Here is a 13,366-nt window from a genome sequence, read left to right on the forward strand (position 1 = left end):
ACGAAACGATTATTTGCTCCCAGAACAAAAACAAGCCACGTTTAAATACGGCCGAAAACAAACCAAAGGCAGAAAACGGCTTGCAGCGGTATGGTGGCGCCATCTAGAATCACGAATGGTAAACAAGGCTTCAGAATCGGCTACACAGCGGTAGGTTCCTGTGATGTCATTGCGGACCACGATAATACACGATTTAGCGGGAAAATCAAAATTTTAACCTAAATTGAATAATTTCTTAGTAAACAAAGCATCGATTGTATCCGGACAAGCACTGGGGGCACTATAAAACATAAAATCTATTGAGCAGAACAAACTTGTATTTTGTCTTCATGGGTCTTTAAGGTTTCGAATGGGATTGAGGTAACGAGAAGTGGGGGTCCCAGCACTGGTCCCTGTTGCTTTCCTTAAGATAGTGAGGAAACCCCATTTGCCCACACTAGACAGAACAAAACCTATCGTCCTGAGCACAAGTTAAAGCAACTAAATCGCTCTGACAGAAAAATGCACCTGTATCCCCCCCCCCCCTCCGCCCCCGCCCCCGCCCCATATTCGGGCTCTCTCCTAAACCACTCCTTTATCTGTTCTAATTGATTCCTGAGAGGTTTGTTAGCGTTATTTAATTATTGGTAAATTTCGCAGCTCGAGCGATAACGGTGCATCCCCAGTACGAGAAGCGCTAATATATTTGTGCTGAGCACAACTGTCTTGAATGCTAGCTTTGATTAGCCGTGAAGACTTCCAGCCACCGCACAATTTGCTCTTGTGTTACATCTAATAGCACGTTGACGACGTCAGCATCTTTAGGAAACCAGCTGCCCTGGTCGTGAGTAGAACATCAGTCCACCGTTCCCACCGAGGTGAAGGTTATAATCTCTGAACGCTCTGTCCACAGCTGCGCCAGTGACATTAATTGGCGGTAAGTTAATGCACTTTGTTAGCAGCGCTGATATCGTTATCTCAGATAACTTTATAATTTTGGGAAGTTCGACTCTCAAGTTGTGAATGAATTCCGCCTGGCTGCGTGTTTGCCTACCAGTTTGAAGGGAGCTCGACGTGTGTGTTACTCTAGTGTCCCTAATTTCTTTGACGCAAACAGTCATGGTTACGTGAAGAAACAATTCAAGATTTCAACAACAATTTGAGAAATTCTGTCATTCAACATCAGGACACTGGCTAAAACGGGTCCTTAACAGCTTCAAGACCGAAGACCCGCCTGTGGTCCTGCGAGCCTTACCATTATGCACGCTGGCGGTTGGGCTGTACATTCCAGCAACTCTCAACACTCGAGTAGTCATCTGCGACTGTCTATGCTTTCGTTTACAATGAGGATAAAGACGAGCAGTCTATGCGTATGACATGTAAAGTGATTCTTGAAGAAACGACCATTCATCTAAACAACACAAGGACAACAATTCTTGAAAAGTGGTCCGGTTAAACTGTAAGTTGTTGCAGCAATACATTAAGGCTCTCAGAGCAGCTGTGGCAACAAAAATATGCGGTCCACGCGGGCGCCGCATTCCGAGGCGTAGTCTCGTGACCAGTATGTTTTGGAATAAATTATGTTTCTAAGGGACTCGTGACGAAATGACAAAAAGTATTGGTAAGTGCGGACCGTCCTGCAGCAGGTTGGCCTTGTTGCTTTTCTTTTATTTTTTTTTCGCTTTGCATTTCTATTGAATTAGGATGAAACCAACCTGACAAACCTTGTTTCAATATGTAATAACACCGTTAGGCGGGATAGTTGGTACTCAGAATTCATGCTGAATTTTAGCGCAGCGTAAGACTAGGACAGATAGAACAAGGGACACGAAGACCAGCGCAGTCTTCGCTGGTCTTCGTGTCCCTTGTTCTATCTGTCCTAGTCTTACGCTGCGCAAAAATTCAGCATGAACTTGTTTCAATGTTCGGTTGAGAATTGATGCAAGCAAAAAGCTGCTGCTACGAGTTCATCAAGCTGCAAATGGCTTGAGGCTCTGGGGGGCTCGGACCGCGACCGCCAAGAGCTGGTCACCGGTCGGGCTCTCGACGTCGCGGCGGCCTTCTGGGCCACCGCCACTCCCCCATCCTAAAACCAGAGTTCCAAATAAAGTGGATTCTCTCTCTCTCTCTCTCTCTCTCTCTCTCTCTCTCTCTCTCTCTCTCTCTCTCTCTCTCTCTCTCTCTCTCTCTCTCTCTCTCTCTCTCTCTCTCTCTCTCTCTCTCTCTCTCTTGCAGCCACGTTCTCCCTGAAAAATCAATGTAGACCCTTAGTGCGTTGTCTTTCCTTTTTTTTTTTTTTTTTTCGGAGTGAGGGCACCCATATCACCTATATTCAAGGCGGCTGTCACGCACGAATAAGTCACATCTTGGCAATGCCCAGAACTGTTCCGTATGGTTTGCTAAAAAACTTTAGCACGTTTTCGCGTGGCTTTGAGGAACGTCTAGTTCGTGTAGTAGGCAGTACTATGTGTACGTAACCTAGTGTACGCAACCTAGTACCCAATCGCGTAGTCCTACATATGTCTTGTCCCAAACGGAGAGAAATGGGTTCCAACAAACTATTTTGCAGTCGATCGCATCACTTCAAAGAGCAGCACGGCACAGACTCCAGATTTTTTGCTGTTCCAATAGTTCTCTTCGGTTGGAGCGCTTGCGATATGCGCGTGAAGGATACATCTACTGCGCAAGGGGCGCCCGCATCTGTAACGCATGCGGACGTGATCATGACAACCCAGCCTAGAAGACCTTCAACATCACCGCTCATGCCAATGAACTTGCGCTCACCCCGTGCTGATGAGAATGGCTTCTTTTGCGGCAACCATTTTGTACACTGCGGGCACCTGTAGGTACCCTTCCGCTTTCTCAATTCTCTGAACGCCCAGCTGCGGCATGCCTGACCTTGTTTGCCTCTCCTCCCCCTCCTGCATGATTACACGGTGTGAGAGATGGGCTCCTCACCGTCGCCGTACCGCCTGGTGTTCGGGTTGAGCGCGATGCCGTCGCTGAGGCGGCTGTTCTTGCCGTTGGTGGGGCTGGAGAGGATGTAGGGCCGCGAGCCGTCCTCTTCGTTCACCAGCCGCTCTATGGTGTCCACGAAGAGCAGCCGGTAGTCGAGCTGGTGGCGCATCTCCCGCACTAGCATCTCGGGCCTGCACCAGGCGGACTTTTCTGTGATGGCCGAGGCGTCGTCGCATTGCTCCTTCAACTTACTATGTGCATCGAACTGCTTGCCACAAGAAGAACGTCCCCCTGTCCGCGCTAAAAATCTTCCGCCAAAACAGGTACATAAAAGTAAGAAAATAAAAAAGACGCTCCGTTCCATTCGCTGGAGCAGCCTCGCTAACATCCCTCGTGACACCCCCTCCTCCATCTACCCTCAAAAGGACGCTGTCTAGTGCAGTCAGCAAGAAGCCCGCTGCTGGCCTTTCGTCGACGTGGTTGCAAACTACACGGTCCACAGCTCAGCAGTGCCTGCATTGGGGGACACTCATGACACACCGCGTGAGAAAAAAATGCTCGTGGTGAGCTAAAAAGACAGGAGAGAAAAATTATAATGGCGGTATGCGTGGCCAAAAAAAAAATGATGGCAAGAGAAAAAATGGATGTATGATATTATTCAATGAGAGCAGTGGGCGGGACTACTGTCACTAGATAAGGTATCAGAGTACCGCAGCTGAGGCACGCAAGTCAGCAACGGCGGCCATTTTGGCGTTTATGAGTGTTGCAGGATTGCCGCATCTACGGTCTCACCGCTAACTTCGGCCATCGTTTGTAAACAACACTGCCGAAGACGCAGCAATACGGCATTTTCGACACACTTCTGCAGCTGAAATTCTGCTTAGCGCGTTATCTTTGATTCGCATTTGGAAGGACGTCAGTCGCGCGCAGCCGCAGAGAAAGTATGACAAGCTAATCCTACCAGAGTTGGCGGTCTAAAACGCATAAACAACAAAATGGTGGCGTCCATGAACCGTCGCAGCGTAAACAAATGTCACGTGATGCGCACTGACCAATGATCATGGCGGCGGCACGAAACAACATGAGAAAAGAGTGTCGATACTCTGTACCCTTATCTAGTGACACTAGGCAAGACCACACAGTAATTACCGCGTTTCGTAAAGGCTCATTCATCGTTTAGTGCATCTTGAAGTATAAGGTTACAAAGGTTGTCACCGGCATCTGGGCGCAATTTCTGAATATAAGTATTCTGACAAAATCGGGACACGAGCCTACGTGGATAACTTGTAGTTGAACAGACGGCACTGTAGGGCTGCTGGTACGTACCACCACTTAGAAGCGATTCCCTGCTCGATTTCATAGTTTCCAACCCAAAGGATGATGGAAGGATGTCGTTGAAGTCGGCGAACCTGAAACGTAAAGTACGAAGTTAGTAAAGGCCGGTACCCGATTCAGGTGCTTCATTTAGATTGGGGGATCCCTCTGTAGACTGTGTGGGGGAAATTTCGCAAGGGGAAACGCGCTTCTTCCCACGAGGCGATCCGCCACCTACAGCAATTCTCCTTTCATTCCTGCTGGGCATTTGCAATGATGCTCGAGAGATAATGCTCGGAAATGGCACTATCAAAATTTTCTATATTACTACCAGAGGAGAATCTGAAGTATCAATGCGTGCGTGAGATAACATAAATGTAAGGGAAGTGCACATTTTTGTGTTGACTCAACTCCCGATGCCACCATGGCGGCAACAATACTGTTTCATTTAAAAAGTGCGGATGTAGCATTCAGCGCACGAAGCCTCAGAATAGTCCGGCAAAGTCGCATGAACAAACACTGAGTAAAATTGAACGCTTCTATGCGGGTAATATTTAATGCGAGGGCGTTATTAGGCTCATCTGGCAATTTTCCGTGGGTGCGTGGGTGCTAGCCGTGCTCATCAACCGTGCTCATCAGACGTCCGTGTAACCTCATCACCGCCAACAGGAAACTATGCTGGCGGCAACCAAAAGCGAGCACCCACCGAAGCCGTCATCGGACGCAGCGACAACTGGAGAATACAAAGCGGGAGGAATGCCTTTCGGTTCACCGACAGTGATAAGCGTCGGAGACGAACGAAATGATGCTCGAGTTCAGCCAGCGCCGCGGCTGCGTAGTTGAGTTCGTGTACGGGCCCCCGTCGGTTCTCGCATGGTGTTCGTCAGAAACGGGCGCCACACGTACCCAGAACCGACGCCAACACACCGAAACGACCCTCCCACCGGAACTGATTCTGGCACGTATACACTGCACCACTTAACTAAAAAAAACTTATAATCTGCTGCACACATTTGACTTCTGTGCAGCGTATTATGATGTCAATCGCCCTTACGGAACACGGCCACCAGTATCGGGAATAGAAACCGTGAATCTCAGCGCTATAACGGTAATGGAGTGACTTCAGGGTTTGGAGCTACGAGAACTGAAGCGAGGACCCCAGCGCCTTGCGAATTGCGATAACGGGGTGGATTTCGCTTGATGGATATTTGTGGAGGTCGATATTTTTGGAGCCATTCGGAGCCATTTCATTTACGTTACTCGTTAAGCGAAAACATTAAGACGACAAGGAAAGAAACAGACTTTTTAGAAAAAGACTTCCCTCTGTACGAATGGAGCGGTTATGAAATGCCCATTGTGCGCGCCATCCGATCGTTGAAGAAGGCGCACACACCCCGCTCGCGTTATCGGGACACACTGACAGGTCGGTAGTCTCGGCGCGGCCATTGATCGGCGAAGTAGCAATGACGACCGCCGAACTTGTCCCGTCCATCACAAGGAACGGTGAGCGGGCGAAAAAGTTTTTGAACACGGACTGGCGCCCGGACTCGCGTATGTGAAGCATGTGCACTTCCAATTTCCCAGGTGGGTACTGTCGTAACGATTTTTGCTGCATTTATAATAATGTACGGCATGTTTATGTTGATTGCCGAAATTAACAAGGGTGGGCGGAATCTGTGCGTGGTTATTCACACGAACGACGCCTTCACCATCGCTCCCAGCTGTTTAAAATAAAGATGTTATTTCTCGTTCGATTCCCCAACTCGTCTTCAATGTTCATTTCACGACAACATTGACCATAACGGTGCTGACATATTTTTCAATAGCATCTGTCGTTTCAGGTCTATTCTTAGATCCATTTTTGAATGGAAGCTTGTGCACCATACTGAAATTTGCAGAAGGGTGTGCGTATAAAATCAGAGTACAGCTTATACAAGGGTGCGGTTTAATTGCATATGACACACGCTGAAGGAATATGATTGCACGGCAGCGACACCGCCTCTCCGTTTCAACGAATGCGAAAAGCAAGTGCTCCACCTAAGCAAAAAGTCAGTCGCGTTTTGGTAAAAGGGGAACTACGCACCGCTACCGAAAGCATTTCATTGTATCACACCTACATTGGCGCACGAAATTCTACCTCTAACGAGCGAGATTTGAATCCAGCTTTTATCTATCGCTCACCCACGAAGACGTACGCCGTAGCGGAGGGGGCTAGGAACTGATTGGTGAACACGGGGATGTTCAGTTGAATTAAGATGTCAAACAATCGGGAGCGTTCGCTTGTAGCCTGCCCCACAAAACTTTAACTGCGGCCGGAAATCACATCTTCGCTTTATGTTCAGTAGCCTGTGAGCCGCCAGTGGGAATAAAGTGAATTCCTAAAGACACGACGCGTAAACTGGTGAAGAAACTCGAAAACAAAAAAAAATGTTAGAGAAACAGAAGCAGAGCCTTCATTAAAAGAAACCCCGCAAGTTCTTTCTTAAAATGTTGCATATTTAGCAGGGAACTCGATGGATCGGCGCACCGCAGGCATGGTGAGGGTACCCGGCACCTCCGTTTGTTGCCACATCAACCGAAAGCATACACGGTAGCCAACCACGTATTCGTACTCGTAACTTTTCCGGAGCGCTATGTTGCATCAAAAAATCGACTGCACGTACGTACCTGCTGCTGCACTTCGAGCGCTACGTCGGCGAGGAAGCTGTTGTGCGCCGGGTAAAGGCTGGTGGCGAACATCATCTCTTGCCACACGAGGATCCCCAGCTCGTCGCACAAGTCGTAGAAGGCATCCGACTCGTAGTAGCCGCCTCCCCACACGCGCAGCATGTTCATGTGCACAGCCTGAGGTGCGCGATAGAATGGCACCCCCAGTCCGCATTGAATTAGGGTGATTGATATTTCAGTTACTATGTTAAATAAATCTCACCAGGGTAGTGAGAACCCTCATATACAGAGCTTTGTGTAGTTTTCTTCCGAAAGGTGGTGCCATCATTAGTTTATTGCGCTTTACAGTATGAACAGGACTATTAAGGACGCTGCAGTGCATTCGTCGAACTCGTACTTGTGCACATGGCTGCGCTGTGTAGCGCACATAGCCTTACTTCATTTGTTGACCCAAGAACGCAGGCGCACTTAAGGGCTGCCTCATGAAGCATCCAAATGACGCCACAGTAGCTTGAAACGTGGCTTCATTCTATGCCAGTCTGAAATTTACCAATATAGTTAATTTATGCTTAGAATTGACCTTGTTCACGCACAGTTAATGTATGTTAAAAGCACTTCCAAACTGCTAAATTTCCCCCGTGGAGACTTGACGCGTCGTCGTCACAGGCAGCGTCACGACATCGGCAAAGATTGTGGTGCAAAAACAACCCTTTTGAATGCACTTTTCTCGCTTGAAATGCTTAAACCCCCTAAAAGAAACTCAACATACGGCGCAGAGATTTTCAGCTCTGAGCTGATAAAGTAATTTCGGACAATCTCCTTGGCTCCCCGAACACGCGCAGGAAAAGTTACTTAAAAGTTTAATCTTCCCGCCAATTTATTTCGAAGTAGAAACTGGCACTTCCCTAACAACGCTTTGCAGTATAAAGTCGGTTAATTTTGAATTTGGGCTAGGGATTTCGGTGCAGAGGGAGGTTTTTCCGCCAAGATGGAAATGGAATGCTTGAAACAAACTTACCTTCGCCGACCTCAGGAGGTGCTCCACATACTCGGCCGACACTCTCTCTGGAAAGCTGTCCGGCGGAACCCAGGTGCTGCCTTTAGCGAAGATGGCCACGCCGTTCACCCGGAAGTAAAACTCCGCCCCATTTTTTTCTGCGACCGCAGGAATGTCGCAGTGCCTTGCTTAGAAAGGAAAAGGGCGCGCTAAGATCGGAACTCGCGCATGATAAGGGATGGGCAACCCACTCTTTCCGATGACGTCCTCAACCAACTCCACAGTACGGAAGCCGAACCTGGCCCCTTTGGTGTGCTTCTCCTCGCGTACAGATGCGGTCACGCTAAGGGAGTACAGAGGCTGAGCTCCGTAGCCGTTCGGCCACCACCGCTCGACCGTGATGGTCTGAAAGGGAAACGTAGGAAGAATCCCCTTGAACGCCCGATTGAAATTACTACCGGATTGATTCGTCGCCCGGTCCCGGAGTAAAAATTGGCCGCGTATCTGCTCCTTTCGTGGCAAATGTCGACAAAAGACGATAGTCTTTGTGAATGCCTCCTACGGCTATCCCGCTCACCTGTCATGCTGTTCCTCTTCCGTCGCGCCCCTCCCGAGGTAAACCCACTAAAGGTATGCTCAAGTCAATTTAAATTTACCGCGTTCCACTGCTACAGGCCGGGTTCCTCGATGCCAGCGCCTCGATGCCCTCGATACGGCGGAAATGTTCGTGAATCGAGGCGCTCTACCTCGACGTCTAGTGGAACATTTTGTTGCTGTTGCCGTGTGATTTCTCAAATGCCGCAAGGAGCGCGGGCAATTGCAGGCGACGGTTTTCTGCAGTAGATGTAGTATATCATTTGCTATCGCAAAAACCAAGCATCCGTGAATTTTTTTTAATAAAGTGACACTGCAAATACCACTTATGTATTGATTTCCTGCCTCACATTTGCGTAATGCTTTGTTCTTGTACAACAATTTTGATAAGTATGAAGATTACCACCGGACTTACACGTTTAGATTTGGCTGTGGGTATATAAGAGTATCGCGCAGTTTCTGATTCACTTTGACCGGGTGGCTGAATAGAGTCACAGACAGACAGACAGACACACACGTACAGACAGACCAAAATTTCTGGGTTTAAGTAGCCCAAGAAAGACTATCATCTTCGAAAGACCACCGGCCCCACCGATTTGCGTCGTAGTTTTTCAAGTCAAAGCCCGTATCTTAAGAGAAAGATCGTTAAAAAGCGAAGCTGCTTCGACCGGATGGGGTGAAATGTGTTATCGGGATTGCTTCGCTAGTCTTATTGTCAATAAGCAAGTTACGCCAGGTATTCAGCTTCTATCGTCGGTTAAGCAAGGCTCTGAGTGCTCTGTTGTTTGCCATCTACTTAGAACCGTTTTGTTTAAAGATTAAGAACCGTGGAAAAATAAGTGGTTATAAGTTCTTTGAGAGCGAAGTAAAAGTATTAGCATACGCGGATGACATAGCCATAGTCTGCTGCGACAAAGAAAGTGTTCGAGAGGCAGTAAAAGAAGCTGGAAAGTTTTGTAAACATACGGGTAGTGCTATAAGCTGGAAAGAGTCACTAGGTTTTTGGCACGGGGGGTGGGAAGACGCCTGAGATCTTTGAAAATATGCAGTGGACGTTAACTCCGGCCAAATACTTGGGCGTACCACTCAATAACTACAGGCAGCCTACCGAATTTTGGACGCTGGAAACAGAGCGCGCAAGAGTTCAGACAACCAGGTGGGGTGGGAAGGATTTGTCGATGTTTGCACGAGCTACTGTGTTCAACTTATTTCTTGTAGCCAAAGTGTTCTATGTCCTTCAGGTGCTGTCCATGACGAGAGTTTCTGTTCAGAAGCTACACAGAGTGTTTGCGGTTTTTATTTGGGGATCGACTTGGGAGCGGACCAGCCGCTCGAACCTGTTCCGCGCGGTTCGAAAAGGACGCTTGGGGCTCTGCCACTTGTTTCTGAAGCAGATTGTGTCCAGGTTTTGTTTCTTATGGGATCAGAATAATCCCTTTCTACGTACTGTCATTCAAGTGCGCCTTCGTGATCACATACCTGAATTTGTTGTGTCCTCTTTTGGGGGTAGACGAACGAGTTTATGTGGTTTCAAACGCGAAGTTGTATGGGCGTTCAAATTATTGAGAGTGAGATTTTCGATTGAGTACTTGAGCAACGTACCACGCAAAAGTTATATAAGGACCTTATTGATGTTATGTTACCCTTTCCCCTATACAGGTCTATGTATGCAGTGGGAAGGGAAGGTGATGTGCTCAAGAGGGTAAAGAGAATGCCCGTGCGCGCCTCCGTTAAAAGTTTCTTTTTTCAGCTCCACAGTGGCACGCTTCCTGTAAAGCCATGGCTCTAGGAGAAAGGATTAGACATACATTGGAATATTAACTGTCGCATATGCTTAAAGCCGGAAACTATTGACCACATTTTTCTAGACTGTTCAGACGCAAGATTTCACTGGGACATCCTACAGCGCACTGTTAAAAAGGACCTGCCCATAAACCCTTTCGGGATCCGTTTTCTGTCTGTGTGTGATACAGGAGGCGTGCCATTCGACATGTTTATGTTGATAAGCATGCACAGCTTGTGGCGCACAAGAATGGCTGACAGGCATGCCGATCCCAATGCGCGGCCCGCCAGAAAGTATGGTCAACATACGTGAGGTATACAAAGCGCTAAGCGAACCACCTGAATGGTTACCAATGCTTGATGACCTTGTTCAGCTGAAGAGATTTTAAACTTGTGTTATCGCAAAGGTGGCGAATGTTATAAAATCACTGTAACCTAGTTTTTAGTTTGAGACAAACGGTAATAAAGAAAAAAAATGTCGGAATGGCGCAGTCGGATAGACGTCGGATTCATAACGCGGAAGACCCAGGTTCGATTCCGACCTCGGGAAGCGTTTCTTTTTGGGGGGCGCTTGATGTGTATTCACTTATCATCATCATCGTTTTGTGAAACCCACTGTGTAAATTTAGATTCCCTGCAGTACACCTTGGTGCGGCAGCTAACGCCATCAGTGAGGCATAGAAAGCTGTGCTTTAAAACCATTGAAGCAAACGCAGTAGAATCTCGATAAACTGCAAATACGGTAGAATCTCGATAAACAGAAATCGCGTAAACGGAATTGCCGCTTAAACGGAACAGTAGCCTGTAAGTTGGTTGCTTTTGTATTTCAGATAACGTAAAAAAACTCTCGGTAATCGAAGCTAAACTTTCTGCGTCACCGTGTAAACGGAACCAGAAATGGAACTTCTTGTGAAACCCATTGGCATGAGAATCAGCTTTTTGCGGTTCCAGCTGTTTCGTTTTTGTTTTTTCTTCCTCCATGTTTTTTTAGCCTCGTTGGCCTCGTAAGCCTCGTCTCGTTAGTGGTCAGCCGTGTTTGCGCAACGAATGCAACATCGCAGTTCTTGTTCCAGTCGTTTGGTCTGGATTCAAGACGCCGAGGTTACAGGGCTCAGCTCCTGCCGCCTCGTTCGTGTCATCGTGGCGCTATTCGCGCTTCGTTACCGCGTTGCCGTCTTCTAAATTCGGTGGCTCGTAAGCACTCGCGAAGTTGAGGCCTCCAGCCTCCATGGAGATGGAGTTGCGAGGACTCAAAAATAATTGATGCATTTTGTAGTGCACAGCGACTCATTGTTTCCAAATAAAGTTTGTGAATGCTGTGCCTAAACCTCTTGTAGTTTTCTTGCTTTCTGAAAAACTATCAGCTACATTCACCTTCTAGAACTTAGAGTTCAATGAAATGCTATTAGGAGTGTCTACGCACATAAATTTGCACTTGCACACATATATCTCAGGAAACGGAACTCCTGTTAAACGGAACTAATTTTTCCGGTCCCTTGAAGTTCCGTTTATCGAGAGTCTACTGTACATGCAACTTGTAGGCTTTGTTTGACTGCGCGAAGACGCGCAGGAAAAGTGTACTTTAGGTTACAGGCGGCGACCTCTTTAATAGGGCTTATGTGATTTGTTTGTGAATTTGCATTTGCGGCTGTGCTTGTGTGTGTGCAGGTACCGTCCGAAGTGAATGAAACACAGGAGTTGTGGCCGAGCCGCATCGAAGCGCCGTGTAGCTGCACCGCCGTTGCCGAGAAGAGGTAACCATGCATGAGCGCATGCTCGTAGAGACGATAGTCCGTCCACACATCCTGACATATTTATTTTACCTTTTGCTACTTGCATTGTAAGCTGCAGGTCGGTTATGACGCTGGTAGCAGACGCTGAAAGCGCCTATCACTCGCTTCCAGTGCGTATGGCGAATGCATGTGAAGTCATAAAAAGGCCGCATAGTGCATACGTTTGGAAATAAATGTACTGTAATCGGCAGTACATTTGTACAAATGTACTGTAATCAGCAGTAAACATCAAAATTTGGTGATTTGGTTTATATATGTGAAGTAACGGGTTGTTCGAGCACATTTGCAAAATTCCATAACTGCAAGGTATGCAGGCATGGGGAGATTATTCGGCATTGCAGAAAAGAAATCGGGTATAATTTGCGTGTTCAGTTTACTCAGTTTTTTGTTCTCGTCTCATTTCGCTACTTGTCACATGTGCTTTTGTTGACACAGAAATACAGCGCCTTCAACGTGACTGACGCCTGCAGTAGCAAAGTAGAAAAATGCAGCTCAGAAAGGGGGGAAATATGGGTCGAAATACGTCTTTAAGGGTAGACACAAGCACTGCGTCGTCACGTTAACCCGTATTCCACACCGTTGACCAATTAACCCAGGTATCCCTGCTTGTTGGCGTATTTTGAAGACAGAAAAGCATGCAAAATATAATGCAAGGACGTACGAGGTCTTTTTGTTCTTTTTTTTTTCTTCTTCCTCATTGTGTGTGCGTTAGTGAATGCCGAACGGGACGTACCCACCAGCCCAATACACTGCCTCTGGCTGGATCGCACATCGTGCGTCTCGATTAAATTTCTTCATTCGATTCGTCCGCTCCGCCCCCCCCCCCCCCCCTTTTTTTTTTTTCAGCTACCTTTTTTTTTTCTTCGTGCGTCAGAATTTCACCCTCACGCTGCCGGTGAAATGACCTATTGACCGGACGCCATCAACGAGTTCACCGTGAAATCCAACACCCGCATCAGGGCTGTAGGACAATGACACTCAGCTCGACGGTTTCGTGTGAGTTTACGACGTTGGAGGCGCCTACGGCTAAAACTGCGCGAGAACGAGCACGCAGTTTGGCCCCAGAAGGCGGGGGAGGGAGGTTGGACTTTCGGTCGGAGACGTCGTAAATCTGTGAGTTCTGCTTCTAGAGCACACGCGTCAAGACGCGCACAAGCGACACGCTTTGGTGCTCTGTCTTCTATCTGTGGAGGGTCAATCACACCAAATTTTCACAAGGCGTCTAGCACACGACAAAAAATAAAGCGATCGACATGACGCGGTCACGACGGGTGAGACAGCA

The 13,366-nt window shown here is 47.7% G+C and overlaps 1 protein-coding gene across 1 annotated transcript in view; it reads right to left on the reverse strand.

The window, feature by feature from the left end:
- LOC144179694 (beta-mannosidase-like) overlaps positions 1 to 13,366 on the reverse strand; it is a 40,199-nt gene that overhangs the window by 10,595 nt on the left and 16,238 nt on the right. Inside the window, exons 7-11 of the mRNA XM_077708140.1 lie at positions 8,167 to 8,320; positions 7,937 to 8,073; positions 6,919 to 7,095; positions 4,264 to 4,346; positions 2,938 to 3,128 (exon numbers count right to left, since the gene is read on the reverse strand). Of these exons, the coding sequence (XP_077564266.1) occupies positions 2,938 to 3,128; positions 4,264 to 4,346; positions 6,919 to 7,095; positions 7,937 to 8,073; positions 8,167 to 8,320 (742 nt within the window). The remainder of the gene's footprint in view (positions 1 to 2,937; positions 3,129 to 4,263; positions 4,347 to 6,918; positions 7,096 to 7,936; positions 8,074 to 8,166; positions 8,321 to 13,366) is intronic.

The sequence above is a fragment of the Haemaphysalis longicornis genome, unplaced genomic scaffold, assembly GCF_048455015.1.
Source record: "Haemaphysalis longicornis isolate Haplotype H1 unplaced genomic scaffold, Haemaphysalis longicornis Haplotype H1 scaffold_4, whole genome shotgun sequence".
Classification (NCBI taxonomy): domain Eukaryota; kingdom Metazoa; phylum Arthropoda; class Arachnida; order Ixodida; family Ixodidae; genus Haemaphysalis; species Haemaphysalis longicornis.